General features: G+C 36.2%; 1 protein-coding gene across 5 annotated transcripts in view; it reads left to right on the forward strand.

Annotated features, from left to right (window-relative positions):
• Tusc3 (tumor suppressor candidate 3) overlaps positions 1-15,131 on the forward strand; it is a 269,847-nt gene that overhangs the window by 246,216 nt on the left and 8,500 nt on the right. For all 5 annotated transcript variants that reach the window (XM_004657096.2, XM_045141663.1, XM_004657097.2 and 2 more), the window contains 2 exons: positions 7,988-8,062; positions 11,822-11,912. In XM_004657096.2, coding sequence (XP_004657153.1) covers positions 7,988-8,062; positions 11,822-11,912 — 166 coding nt within the window. The remainder of the gene's footprint in view (positions 1-7,987; positions 8,063-11,821; positions 11,913-15,131) is intronic.

Below are 15,131 nucleotides of genomic sequence, written 5' to 3' on the forward strand. Positions count from 1 at the left end.
AAATCATGACCCAACATATGGCTCTGACATTCTTTCTGACACCACTCCCGCAAAATTTCCCTGAGCCATGTTGGGTTCATTTTTGGTCTGCTTCAGTGCTGAGGTATTTGGGGCCTCTGAGGCTCTGGCTCTCTGATTTGGTAGGAGTTGATTTTTCTCTGTGTTGATCTCCTTCCCCTTTGTGCTGGTATCCGGTTCACAGGAAAACATCACCCTTGCTTGTTTTGCCAATTGTGCTTAGTTTCAATTGGGCCCCTTTTGAGGTATGTTGGGGCAGCTCTCTCCTTAGGATCTGCATCTATCTGAAAAAGAGAAGCAGATTCTCCAACTGAGAGTAAGTGAGCACCCGGAAAATTGAGATAACACTTACTTTTTTGATAGTTTGATAGGAATAGGCCCTCTTATACCCCGTGATTGATGGTAGCTTGATATTGTAGAGTGGGCTTGTGTTTGGGTATGGTTCTGACTTGTTTCCCAGTTCCAGCTATGGGTCTTGTACCACTGAGTGGATCAGAAGGCAAATCAAGAGCAATTGGTTCCTCACTATGGTTGTGTACCACTATTGCATTTGTGTGGGCATCACATCAGGTTATTTGTTGCCAATTAGGTTAGACAATGATTTGCTTGGACAGATCTTGGTAATTTCCCCCAGTCGCCTATGTAGCACCTTCTGGCCCAAGACACCCTGACTGCCTGGGGACTGACTCTCTCCTGGCTTCCAGCCATGTCATTCCATTTTATGTGTCAGCTGCATATGGAGTCTTCAGTAATAGGTCTTACCACTGGCCTTTGGTGGGTCATCAAGTACTCTGACAGAAGTCTGTCATTGTTTTGGGAAACCTTGTAGGTTTCTCTGATCAAAAGCTCATTGTGGATGGTAGCCCCAGGCTGGTAGTGGGGGTTACAGGTCAGTGCCCACTAAGAAATTGAGGAAAAACATAACTAATATACAAGAGTTAGAGAGGAGAGAGAGGGAGGGGAGAGGGAGGGAGGAAAGATGTAGAAGATTTAGGTTAGTCTTGATCCTACCCTCTCCAGTGTCTTGTGGTTCAGGTGTTTCCTGTAAGGGTCTAGTGAAGGTTCAGCCATTTGGTCTGTCTTTTAGGAAGTAGAATTTTATGGTACCATTGCCGTTTAGGTCCAGATTACTGTTTTCCACCCTTCGATGCCCTCCCCACCCTCCCATCCATCCTATTGTCTAGTCCATGAGGTGCTTGCTGGGTATGTAAGGTGTCTTGGGTAGATTCAGGTTAGGTGTTGTAGATGAGTGAGACTATGTGTCGATTTATTTTCTGTGATTGGGTAAGTTCACTGAGAATGATCTGTTCCAGATTCAACCATTTTTCCTCAAATTTCTTTGTGTCGTTTTTTCTTACTGCTGTATAGAATTCCATTGTGTAGATATACTACATCTTTGTTATCCATTCTTCTAATGATGGACATCTGGGTTGATTCCAGCTTTTAGCTATTAGAATTGAGCTGCTATAAACATGGTAGAGCAAATCTCTCTGGCATTTGGTTTGAAGGTTTTAGGGTAGATGCCCAGTAATGGTATAACTGGGTCTGTTGGTATTTCTATAGTCAGCTTTTTCAGGAGTCTCCATATTGCTCTCCAAAGTGGTTGTACCATCCTGCATTCCCACCAACATTGAATGAGTGTCCCTGCTTCTCCACATCCTCGCTAGTATTTATTTTCATTTGACTTTTTGATGTTGGCTATCCTTATTGGGGTAAGGTGGAATCTCATAGTTGTTTTAATTTGCATTTCTCTGATGATTAGGGATGATGAACATTTTCTTAAGTGTGTGTTTGCCATTTGTATCTCTTCCTCTGTGAATTGCCTGTTTAACTCTGTGCCCTATTTTGTGAGTGGGGTATTGGTCTTCTTATTGTTTAGACTTTTGAGTTCTTTGTAAATTCTAGAGATAAGGCCTCTATCAGTTGGATAACCTGCAAATATTTTCTCCCATTCTCTGGGTATTCTATTGGCTTTGCTTATTATATGCTTGTCTGTAAAGAAACTCTTCAGCTTCATAATATCCCATTGGTTGAGTGACTGTTTAAGAACTTGACCCACTGGGGTTTTGTTCAGGAAGTCTTTTTCCATTCCTATATCATGGAAAGTACTTCCTAAATTTTCTTCCAGTAGTATTTGAGTTTCTGGTCTTATGTTGAGGTCTTTGATCCATTTGGATTTGAGTGTAGTGCATGGTGAAATGTGTGGATCAAGTTTTAATTTCCTGCATGTGGTTATCCAGTTTGTCCAGCACCATTTGTTGAAGATGCTATCTTTTTTCCAGTCTATATTGTATGGCCCTTTGTCGAATATCAAGTAGCTATAGTTGCTTGACCCAAAATCCGGTTCCTCAAGTCTATTCCATTGGTCTAGGAGAAATCACAACAGACATAAGTGAAATCGGTAGAAGCATCAGGACTTATTTCAAAAACCTCTACTCCACAAAACAGGAATATGTGGAGGAGATGGATAAATTCCTGGATGCATATCATCTACCAAAGCTAAACTCAGAGCAGATTAATCACCTCAATGAACCCATCACACTCACGGAGCTTGAAAAAGTAATAAAAAACCTCCCAAAAAAGAAGAGTCCAGGACCAGATGGATTCCCAGCCGAGTTTTATCAAACCTTCATGGAAGAACTCAAACCAATCTTTCTAAAACTGTTCCACACCATTGAAGAACAGGGAAAGCTACCCAACTCCTTCTATGAAGCTAGTATCACTCTAATCCCAACACCAGGCAGAGATGCCACAAGAAAAGAAAACTACCGGCCTATTTCCCTAATGAACATAGATGCAAAGATCCTCAACAAAATACTCGCAAACCGAATCCAACAACACATCAAAAGCATTATCCACCTTGACCAAGTGGGATTTATCCCAGGAACACAAGGGTCGTTCAACATACGAAAATCTGTCAATGTTATACACCACATACACAAGCTTAAACATAAAAACCACGTGATCATTTCAATTGATGCAGAAAAAGCTTTTGACAAGATACAACATCACTTCATGATCAAAACATTGGAGAGAATCGGCATTGCCGATTCACATCTTAACATAATAAAGGCAATATACAAAGCTCCAAAGGCCCAATTATACTTAATGGAGAGAGACTGGAGGAATTCCCATTAAGATCAGGAACAAGACAGGGATGTCCTCTCTCACCTCTGCTTTTCAATATAGTTCTGGAAGTCCTAGCCCAAGCAATAAGACAGGAGAAGGAAATAAAAGGGATACAATTTGGAAATGAAGAAGTTAAGTTAGCTCTATTCGCTGATGACATGATTGTATATGTAAGAGACCCGAGAGACTCCATCCCAAAACTCCTGAAGGTGATTAACTCCTATAGCAAAGTAGCAGGATACAAAATCAGTGCACAAAAATCGGTAGCATTTCTGTATGCAAATGACAAAGACACAGAAAAAGAGATAAAGGACATAGTCCCATTTTCAATAGCAACCAAAAAAAAAGGAAAATACCTTGGAATAACGTTAACCAAGGAAGTAAAAGATCTATACAACGAAAATATAAAAACTCTCAGAAAAGAAATTGAGGAGGACTTGAAAAGATGGAAAGACCTCCCATGCTCCTGTATAGGCAGAATTAACATTGTGAAGATGACAATCCTACCAAAGGCAATATATAGATTTAATGCAATTCCAATTAAAATCCCTACAGTGTGCTTCACAGAGAAAGAGAAAATGATCTCAAATTTCATATGGAAAGGCAGACTGCCTCGCATATCCAAACATATCCTCAGCAAAAGAAATACCTCTGGTGGCATCACCATACGTGATATAAAGCTATATTACAAAGCCATAATAATAAAAACAACATGGTACTGGCATAAAAATAGTCCTACTTTTGCCATATGATATACTAAGATCGACATTCTTGTTTTCTAGCCAGAATAAATCCCTGTTAGGTATAACGTGCATTGTTTGTTTTTTCTTCTATTAAGTGTTATCACATTAGAACCAATACAGGCCAAATCCAACCTATGTGGTACTCCCCTTAAGGCACAGCCACATCCGTTCTTTTGTGACTTATTTATGATTATTTTTATGCTACAGCAGCTGGGTTGAGCAGTAGTAATGCAAACTATGTGGGCTGTATAGCTGACATTTACTTTCTGATATTGAAAAGGTTTGCTGTACAGAATGTGTTCAATAAAGGAAATAACCCAACGCTGTTATCACTTATAAGTATATGCTATTTTATGTTTTTCTTCTTATGTTCATTGCTCTGTATTTTTAATTATTTGTATTTGCTATGAATTATCTTGCTTTAAAGTAATAACATTTTGTCTACCTCAATTTATATGACCAGTCTACCACATGTAGTTACCATACATTGTAGTTAACATTTATGTTAATGTTTGACTCACAAATTATCCTTAAGTAAACAGTTTTATTCTGTCAACATAAATGTCAAACTAAAGACCTCAAATGTGAGAAAGAAATCCTTACTCAAAGCAAAGTGAGACTGTCGCCCAAGAGTCATGAATTGTGGTGCCTAGAGTAAGTGCTTTGAAGTGGTATCTGAGAGACCTTGTTGTGTAAATGAAGAAAAAGGTGGTGATGTAGCTACATGGGTCTGTAAGAGCAGACGGATAGTGAATTGGTGATGGCTCACTTGTGCTGTACAGTCCAATGAAGGGAAGTACTCCCATGAAAAATGAAGAAACTCATCCTCACGTTATTATCTTTAGCATACGATATTGGAGAAACCTGCTGTGCTGTCAGAATGACCTAGGTGACTACAGAATAGTAATATGTAATGAAGATACATCCAGTTAGTAGTCAATACATTTTCTTTTTTATTAGGACTAGAGATTGAACCAGATGCCTCATGTATGATATACCACTGAACTGTATACCGCATCTCCCTAACCCTGCTTGACTTTAAAATGTGGTCTTGGGGCTGGAGAGATGGCTTAGCGGTTAAGCGCTTGCCTGTGAAGCCTAAGGACCCCGGTTCGAGGCTCAGTTCCCCAGGTCCCACGTTAGCCAGATGCACAAGGGGGCGCATGCGTCTGGAGTTTGTTTGCAGAGGCTGGAAGCCCTGGCGAACCCATTCTCTCTCTCTCCCTCTATGTGTCTTTCTCTCTGTGTCTGTCATTCTCAAATAAATAAAAAATTTAAAAAAAAATGTCTTGCTAAATTGTCTAGTCTGGTCTCAAACTTATCATTAGCCTGCATCAGTCTCTTGAGTGCTGGCATAACTGCTGTGTATACCAACATTAATATATACTTCTAGCTGAGATCACATGTGTGTATGTGTTTATAAACACATGAATTTATACTAATGTCAGTAAATAGTTGACCCTGAGAACCTTTTAACAAGGATTTGTGTTCATTTCAAATTGTCTGTCTTTAAATTTTGTAAACTTAATGTTCTCCAGTAATAGAAATAGTACCACTCTCTCCCCATTTTTAAAAAAATTGTTGTTTATTTTTATTTATTTGAAAGAGATGGGCAGAGAGAGAGAAAGAGGCAGATAGAGGGAGAGACAGAATGGGCATGCCAGGGCCTCTGGCCACTGCAAACAAACTCCAGACACATGCGCCCCCTTGTGCATCTGGTTAACGTGGGTCCTGGAGAGTCGAGCCTTGAACCGGGGTCCTTAGGCTTCACAGGCAAGTGCTTAACCACTAAGCCATCTCTCCAGCCCACTCTCTCCCTATTTTTATTGATGGAATTAATGATACTAAGCAGGTGGAGTCATGAAATGAAGATATGCTTCGGTTCTCTTACCTACAAAAATGTTCTTAAATGTCATATACATTTTAATATTCATGATAATAGTTTGTTATAGTTAAAATACTCCAGAATTCTGTATGAAATAGCAGAAACAGAGTTAATTAATAGAAATCTCTATGTATGAACTGTTTAGTGATACAGGTTTTTAATTCATTTTCCATCCTTCATTATTAGCAAAGACCTATGATTTTGGTCTTAAGGGGAATTTATACAGGTGTATTATCTAAAGCTACAAGTAATGAGTCCTTAAATTCTACAGGCTAACTCTCTTGTCCTAGTAGTACAAGAGGTCTGCTCTTGCCCCAATGTTGCCGCCTGCCTGCAACTTACAATTTCAGCAATATCTGGACTTGCCTTGACTCATAAGCTGTGCATCATGTATTTCTTCAAAATTTAGTAGAGCATTAAGTATATGGGTGTTTGTAGCTGGCAAGAAGAAACACTGTACGGGGGTGATGAAGACTTTTCTCAGGAAAATATTCAGCGCCAACCAAGATATTTTTTTGCTAGATTTTTTTTTTGAGAAAGTGCTCCAGTGCTACAATAAATAGAATAATTTGAAAAATCATTTGTCTAGAGAGTTCATTGAAAACATGAATGCATAACTAGAGGGGTCAGCTGTTGTCCAGATGTTGGGTGGTAGGGTCCTGAGTAGGTAATCAAATATGAATGTAATAATTGCTTGTGATCACAAGTGCAGTAATGTGGTTATGTAAACTGACAGTATAGAAATACCTTCTTTGACCACTTCCATTTAGTTATGTAGATATAGCCTAATGGTACCCTTTGGGCTTTTGGTCTTGAGGAGAAGAGATGTTGTATGTAGTAGGCTTTTTGTGCTATTTGCAGGCTTGTAACACCAAAAATGAAGACAAGGAAGTCAAAGTAATTAGCAAGTGGAGGAATTTGTGAGATAGAATTTTTTTCTCTCTTCATTTTTGAGTCCACTAGTCATTTGGACAAACATATTAAATATATTTTCAGAATTGGTAGATTCTAAAATCTTAACAGTAGACAGTCCCAGAAATATTTTAATAACATGACAAAAAGATGTTCTTTTATAGTTGAAAGCTGCCATCACTTTCTTAATCCCTGACAGCATGAAGTACAGAAGTAATGCTACTTATAATAATGACATTTTTGTTATTATTTCAAACAAGGAAGAAAGGATTTAATTTCAGTCATGGTTTGAAATTATACAGTCCATCATGTCATGGAAGTCGTGCAAACAGGAGCATATAGTGGCTGGTCACATTGCATCAGCAGTCAGGATGCAAAGAGAGGTGAATGCTGGTGCTCAGTTAGCTTTCTTCTTTTTATTTTTTTATAAATTATTTATTTATTTACAAGTAGAGAGAGAGAAAATAAGAATGGGTACACTAGGGCCTAGTGCTACTGCAAAGGTACTCCAGGTGCATTTATCACTTTGTATATTTGGCTTTTCATGTGGATACTGAGGAATCAAACCTGGGTCGTCAGGCTTTGAATGCAAGTGCCTTTTACTAATGAACAATCTCTTCAGCCCTCTTTTCATCTTTTTATTCTGTTGGAAACCAAGAACCTGCAAGATATGTTCAGTGATTATAGCATTGTTTTCACTTGATTTGGTAAGACTTGTAACTAGGTGCCCATGTTACCTGACCTTGTAACTAGATTCCCACAGTATCATTCTCTACATAAGTGTTTCTGTAACTAGACAAAATAGTGTTAAAACAATAGTTAAAAATTTTAGTGGAACTACATATACACACACACAGAGAGAGAGAGAGAGAGAGAGAGAGAGAGAGAGAGAGAGGCACTACAGAAATGAAAAAGAAAGATCAAATCCTAGTGAATTGCTATAACTTACTAAGGTTGTTAGAAAGGTATGACACTATGAATACTAGTGATAGACATAGTAGGAAATATTTTTTAAATATGAAATATTATATCTGATTTTTAAAAGTCCATGTAATTCACATATACTAGTAAGAAAGGATTTCAGTGAATTAAGAATTGGGCTTTCAAGATCTAGTTCCAGGGTATATGCTAAAATTAAAACTTCTGTAAAGGGTGAGAGTTTTATTTTATATAGGGAATAACATTTACCTGTGTTTGCATTTATACTCTGTCCATGCTGAAACATGGTATTCATATCCAAAAAAAAGTTAATAGAGCTTATTTGCATCTATTTCTACTGTTTCCTTGACAACCACTGTAGATGCTGCTATCACCATGGGGATGGTTCTTCTAAATGAAGCAGCAACTTCCAAAGGGGATGTTGGAAAAAGACGGAGTAAGTCTCTGTGTTGCGATTTTAGAATTTTTATTGTTAAGATTTCATCAAATCAAAGGGAAGTATGGAAAAGCATTTTGTAAACACAAACTTCTTAGAAGGTGATATAGTTTGAAGGTTACTTTATTTTTTTCTACTTTTTCCTATTTCATATAAGTGTATGAGACTGTATTTAAAAATAGATATGTTCCAAAATGAAATTTGGGTGCTTTTCTGGTACGTTGCATACAAAAGATGGAGAGGGGCCATCGCCATTCTCAGGGATGCTCTACTCTATCTCTGCAGAAGTCTGTTTAGAATATTCCCACTATGGAGAGAGGCAGTGTCTTTAGGGAGCTTATTGACACATAATGGTTCTTATGCTAGGAAAAGTAGGTTTGCAATTAAAGACAGGCTCACTCAGGTAGATGAGTTTCTACAGACTTTTTTGTTCACACACACACATTTATTTCCTTTATAATTTCTCCGTAAGGGGGGTGGATAATCTTTCTTGTTACTATTTTATAGGGCTTTGAGTCTTCCATTGAAATACCTAGATTTACAACTCTGTCCTAGCATTGCAAATTTAAGAAAGTTGACTCTGATGTATCTTTAATGGGACTCTTCTCTACCAGAGAGGTGTAGTAAACATCTTAACTTTCTAAAGCAACAAATTTTGGGAGGAAAGATAGAAGGATATTTGGGAACTATATTCTTCCCTGAGGAATATAGGTCAGGGAAGAAGAGAATCTTAAATCCAATGTTTCCTGCCACAGATGGCTTTATAATTAATATCATGGCCCTATATTTAGAATTTTTGTCAATTCAGTTTGCATGTCAGAACTTTTTGAAGTCTAAAATTTTTATGTAAAAAGTATAGGTATTTCAAAAACTAATAATTTATTAAGATAGTTTAGAAAACTAAGTATTTTCCTTATAGGGTTGTTAACTAGTATGATGAATATGTTAATGTGTCATAGTGATTTGTGAATACTTAAAAGTGTTAAGTGTTGAAATAATGGACATATAGTGTACAATTAACACTGGCTATTTTCTCATAAGGCTCTCACCACAAGGTTGTAATGAAACTGAAGAGATGAGTGCACTTCCTTCCTTAGCATAGTTCACATCATTTTATGACATAACTTTTGAATAAACCTTGTGAATAATCTTAAAATTGGTAAAATATTTTATGAGGATATATTTTAATATGATTACATATTTGCCTTATTTTTTGACCTATTAAGACTAGTAAGAGTACTAAAAAAATGTATGTTTTAATCTTACATCTACAGTTACCAAGTTTATAACAACAAAAACATTGTTTTGTACTTTCCTCTTGGTAGATATTTCTATCATCATTCCTATTCACACTCATCTGCAGATTATATATGTGTGGATGTAAGATTGAGAGTATGTGCCCACATGTGATAAAATACTGGCTTTCTATTTTTAAGTATTTTGTTTTTATTTATTAGAAAGAGAGAGAAAGACAAAGAGAGAGAGAATAGGTACACCAGTATCTCCAGCCATTGCAAATGAATTCCAGACACATGTGCCACTATGTACATCTGGATTTCTCTGGGTTCTGGACAATCAATCCTGGGTCCTTAGGCTTAGTGGGCAAGTACCTTAACCATTGAGCCATCTCTTCAGCCCAAGTTTCTGGCTTTCTGGTTTTGATATACACATGTGCTGTGTTATTACTAGTGCCCAGTCAGAACACTCAAGTCTCCTTCCGGTTTGTTATGTGAATGGTCCTGGTTCTCTTAGCAGTTAGCCCCTCCCTGTACTCAATCCCACTCCTTGCTTGTTGATTTAGCTTTTGGTGCTTGTAGCATTGTTTTGTTCCACTGCTTAGGAACAAGTCAGTTCTATTTAAGTAAACCATGGATCTGGAGTGTGATCTGCCCTTGAACATACCCAGCCAGGTGAATACCAGCAAGAAGTGTCTTATTTCTAACAATGTAAAAAGAAAATTTGACAAACTTAATATATTGGGGAAAGTATAAAATAAAACACTGTGTAGTTAGTTCTGGGTTTACTAAGATTATTGGAAGCAATTGCTACATGATGCACTTAGGGTCAGAGCTCTCTCATACTTGAATATTACACAATATTTTTAAAAGATGTTTTATGAGATTAACAACCCTGTTTTTAGACCCTATTTTATGCTAATATTCATTTAAAATTAATTGTATGAATGTTGTCTGAATTGAAATGTCAGAAGATACAATTAAATGCTACTTAAAAATGATGATATTTAATAATTTTTACTCAGAACAGCAAATACTATTGCTGAAGAGCTGTGTCAGTGTGAACACAGACATGTTACTGGACTGGGCTCTGACAGCACCACTCTTCATTTCCCCTCCATCCCAGGATTGGAATTAAACTTGCATCCATTCTATGATGATCAGTTCTTAAATTTTATGTCTGAAATATAGAAGCATGTAGATTCATTTGGCTTTCATTTTCTTTTATTTTTAAAATTATTTTTATTGATCTGTTTGATAAAGAAGCAGACAGAGAAAGAGGGAGGGGCATACCAGGGCCTCTAGCCACTGCAAATGAACTCCAGATGCATGCACTATTTTGTGCATCTGGCTTATGTGGGTATTGGGGAATCAAGCCTGGGTCCTTTGGCTTTGCAGACCAGCACCTTAACCACTAATCCATCCCTCCAATCCAACTTTGATTTTCTTCAATTTTAGTTTTTAGTTTCTTTTGTATTCTCCATTCTTTAATTATTTCAGAGATTTTTGAAACTATTTTAGTATTGCTAGAAACTATTGAAAGGATGCAAAAGTTTTGTTCATAAACTGTATTCAAGTGTTTCTGATTAAACAATAACTAATTTCTAACACTACAGAAAATATTTTATATACCATTTATTTAAATATATTCATTTTTATTCTAATTGACTCATTTTAAATATTTAACTTTTAGGAAGCATGTTTAATTTGAAGAATGATGAATCTCATATAAATAACCAAAACATATGAAAAAGAAACAACATGTTTCATTACCCACTTATTGTAGAGCAAAATCTTTCCAACCATAATAGAAAGGAGAAGAAAAAATGAGAAAGTATTTTTTGATTATCAATTTTCCTAGGACAGAGTATTATTGAAAGACTGGACAACAGCACATCTTATGGAGACCTATGCCTTTAGTTCTTTATAGCATGAATGTAATACTTTGACAGTGTTGTTTACTACAGAGAGCCTGTCCTCCCCCTTGGCTCTCCCTCAAAGTATGCTTTCTTACCTGCAAAGATTTGCTATTAGCCTTGTATACACTAGGGGGTAAATTTCTTAGTAACAGGTTGTAAGACAGTATTTAACCAGTAAATAAAAATTATGCCTTCTTCCTGAAGATTGCATGGCATCCGAAAAAGATAGTAATAGTGCAGATGTTCCTGATGTTGTAGTCAGTTCTTCATAATTCAGTGCTAATTATCTTGTTTTTGACTTACCACATTTTGTTTTGTTCTGATCCATCTTGGCATTTTAGTATTCATAGGAACTTTGTAAGAGAAGAAAATCACCAGAACATTTAGATCAGTCAGTTTTGTTGTTTGTATTCTCCATTTATATTGACAAGAATGTAGACAATAATGAATACATTGTATTGTGGATTATCTGGTTTGTTGTACCTGTGTGTGCCATGAACTATAAAAAGTAAGTGGTCTGTAATTGAATGCATTTTAAATTACTAATATTTGCATTACCATTTGTATGATTTTTAGACATTAATAGTGTGTTTCTCTCTTTCTAGTAATTTGCCTAGTGGGATTAGGCCTGGTGGTTTTCTTCTTCAGTTTTCTACTTTCAATATTTCGTTCCAAGTACCATGGCTATCCTTACAGGTAATATATTTATACTAACATGGATGGTTTTATTTTGAAGTGATGAACAGAATCTTATGTGGTTAATATATAAAGACTAATATAATAACATGGATGTTTTCATTTTGAACTAGTAAACAGATTTAAGTAGTTAAGATATACTTAAGGACTAATGTAAAGTAAGTAACACTTTTAAACTCATCTGAGTAACTTTTTGGGCACCTACCATGTGTTCAGCATAATAGGAGACTATAGGAAGCAGAAAGTACTGACCTGGTTCCCAAGGCATATTTTCATTTTAGAAATATTTATGTGTGTTTGAAAAATAAGCTCTCAGTTTTATAGGCTTCATCAAAATTATTCCCTCTCTTTGTTTCTCATTTGACATGACTTTTACTTTTTTTTGAAGGATTTTTTTCTCATATAATCTACATTTCAGTATTTAATAAATAATTAACCTATGTTTTGAATTTTGCAATCTTGTAACTTTTCAAAATACTAAAAGCCAACTTGAAAAGGAAAAGATAAATATAAATATAAACTCATGTCTGGTCACTAGAAGTCAGCATAATGAAAATCTTATAGGATTTTCACCAATAACATCCAAATGAGAAATGGGTGGATATTGAGATTCAGAGATTACTACCAAACCATACTTCCATTGAAACACATTTCAGCAGATGTGCCTGATGCTAGTTGCTTGGCTTACTTGTTTCTTAACTGTGTTCCTCCCTTGACTTTATTTTCAAGAAATAAATATTTTAACTTTTGTGAGTCCATCCTACAACAAGAACATCTTTCTTTTTACTAAAGTAAAAGCCCTATATATCCTTACTCAGATGTTGAAGGCCATGTTTGCTGAGATAGTAGAGCCAGTAATGGGATAAGAATTAAAATCTCAACTTTATATAACTCCTTGCACACATCTCCCTGAGTGAACTTTGAACATTTTAAGCAATGTTTCTACGTAGACAATACCAGAATTATTTAGTTCCATCTGAAGTACAACACTAATCCTGGGAAAAGGAATTCTAACTGTAGAATCCTAATAAAAAAAAAAATAGGGCTTTTGAGCACTGTCACTCTCTCTTATGAATGAGAGTACACTTCCTATTGCTTTCTCCCACATGCATTAAAAAGAAGTAGACAAAGGGAAGGAGACAATGTATAAAATCTGAGTTGTTGGACCATTTACCTTTAACCTTGCTTTACAAGCATCAGTTCTGAGAGTAGAAAGATTAGTAAGAAAGACAAAGACTATAGTTTCATCATTTTATTCTTGATATCAAGTAACCAGTTTTGGTTCTCAATGTGAAAAATGGAAAAATTCATTAATTTCTCTTAGTTTAGCATACATTTTTTCTATAATAGAAACAATGAAAAGAAATAAAAATATTCTATATTTGTAAGTTTTTATCTAGGATGCTTAATATAATTTAACCCATCTATAGTACTTAAAATATATGAGAGGTTTTTTTCAGGTATTTTTTTTAACTTTTATAAAAACATTAAACCGAGCTAGAGAGATTGTTTAGTGGTTAGGGTGCTTGCCTGCAAAGCCTGATGACCCAGGTTCAATTCCCCAGTACCCATGCAAGCCAGGTGCACAAGGTGATGCATGTGTCTGGCATTCTTTTGCAATGGCTAGAGGTTCTGACATGCTTTCTTGCTCTCGTGCTTTCACTCACTCTGTCTCTCTCTCTCTTCCTCTCTCTCTCTCTATTTCTCTCTCTCCTCCCCAAAATAAGTAAATAAAATAAAAATACATATAACAAAAGTTTTCATCAGATTCATTGAGGGTGAGGGAGAGAGAGAACAAAAGGGGGGTGGGAATGAGTACACCATCGTCTTTTGCCACTGCAAATCAACTCCAGACATATGTACCACATTGTACATCTGGCTTAATGTGGATACTGGGGTCTCAAACCCAGGTCTATAGGCTTTGCATGCAAGAATATTTATCTTCTGATCTACCTCCCAAGCCACTCTTGAGATTCATAAACCCTGTTTTATTGACAATCAGGAAGTAAGAGAAGATAATGGCAAAGTATTTCTCTTTTCTTCTTTCTAGCATCCAAGCACAGAGTTGTATCTGAACATCCTTTACTATGTAGATTTTTGCTGACATAGTAACTTGATAACTAGAAAAGGCAAAAGAAAAATAACATTTTGTTAGTCTTATGATAATGTTATATTCAATGGGACTCTTTTCACTGTGATAGTTTTCAAGTGTGTACTTTTTTCCAAGATCTAGTTATCACTGAATGCAATAACTGTACAATGCTCTAGGTTTCTCAGAATCTTACCTTAGGCCTTACCCTAAATAGAAATAGTAAGAATATCTGGCCAGGTGTAGTAGTGCATACCTTTAATCCTAGCACATGGGAGGCAGAGGTAGGAGGATCGCTGTGAGTTCGAGGCCACTCTGAGATTGCATTGTTAATTCCAGCTCAACCTGGACCAGAGTGAGACCCTACCTTGAAAAACCAAAAATAAAAAATAAAAAAGAATATCTGAACCTGTATACTGGCTGGATTTGGACTTCTTATGTAAGAATACCCACTCCCTTGTGGGAGCTCCACCAGTCTTAAAAGAAGCCAGAGATTAAAAGCATGCCTAAGATTTGGCTTGAGAATATGAAATTTGGCAGTTTATCTAAGAACTCTTAAGGAGCTGCTGCCAAGCAACAAAATCAGTGGGAAGAAAACTCCCTAAGGGGACCCTGGGAAACTTAGCAATGGGATGCCCAACAGAGGAAGTACAGAGCTCTTTTGAAGGGGCTTGACCACCAACCCCCCAGTTTAAGATTCAGGTAAAACTACTTTCTTGGATTTATGACATTGTGAGCTTCAGTGTCTTCCTTGAGATGTTCTGTGTAGTATGGGTTTTGTGCCATTTGATAGACATAATTATCTTTATAAATAGCATAATAATGATCATCTTTAAACTTTTTTTCATTATTTCCTCAAATTTTTGAATTAATTTTATTTTTCTATTGAGTGATACAAATTGTTTTAATTTTAATCTTTTTTCATGAAACTAAACATTTTTCCCATTTTTTTCTGTTTTCACCCGAATTTCAAAATTGCTATTTTGTGATATACATACCTGTTGAAAGCATAAAAGTCTACTTTGAATATTTATCCTCTTTCCTTACATCTTCCCCATGTTTTAGTATTCATGGTGTTTTTCAGTACCAAGCTGTTGCATACCATTATCAAGTTCTCCTAGACTGTCTCT

The sequence above is a fragment of the Jaculus jaculus genome, chromosome 1 (assembly GCF_020740685.1).
Source record: "Jaculus jaculus isolate mJacJac1 chromosome 1, mJacJac1.mat.Y.cur, whole genome shotgun sequence".
Taxonomy (NCBI): domain Eukaryota; kingdom Metazoa; phylum Chordata; class Mammalia; order Rodentia; family Dipodidae; genus Jaculus; species Jaculus jaculus.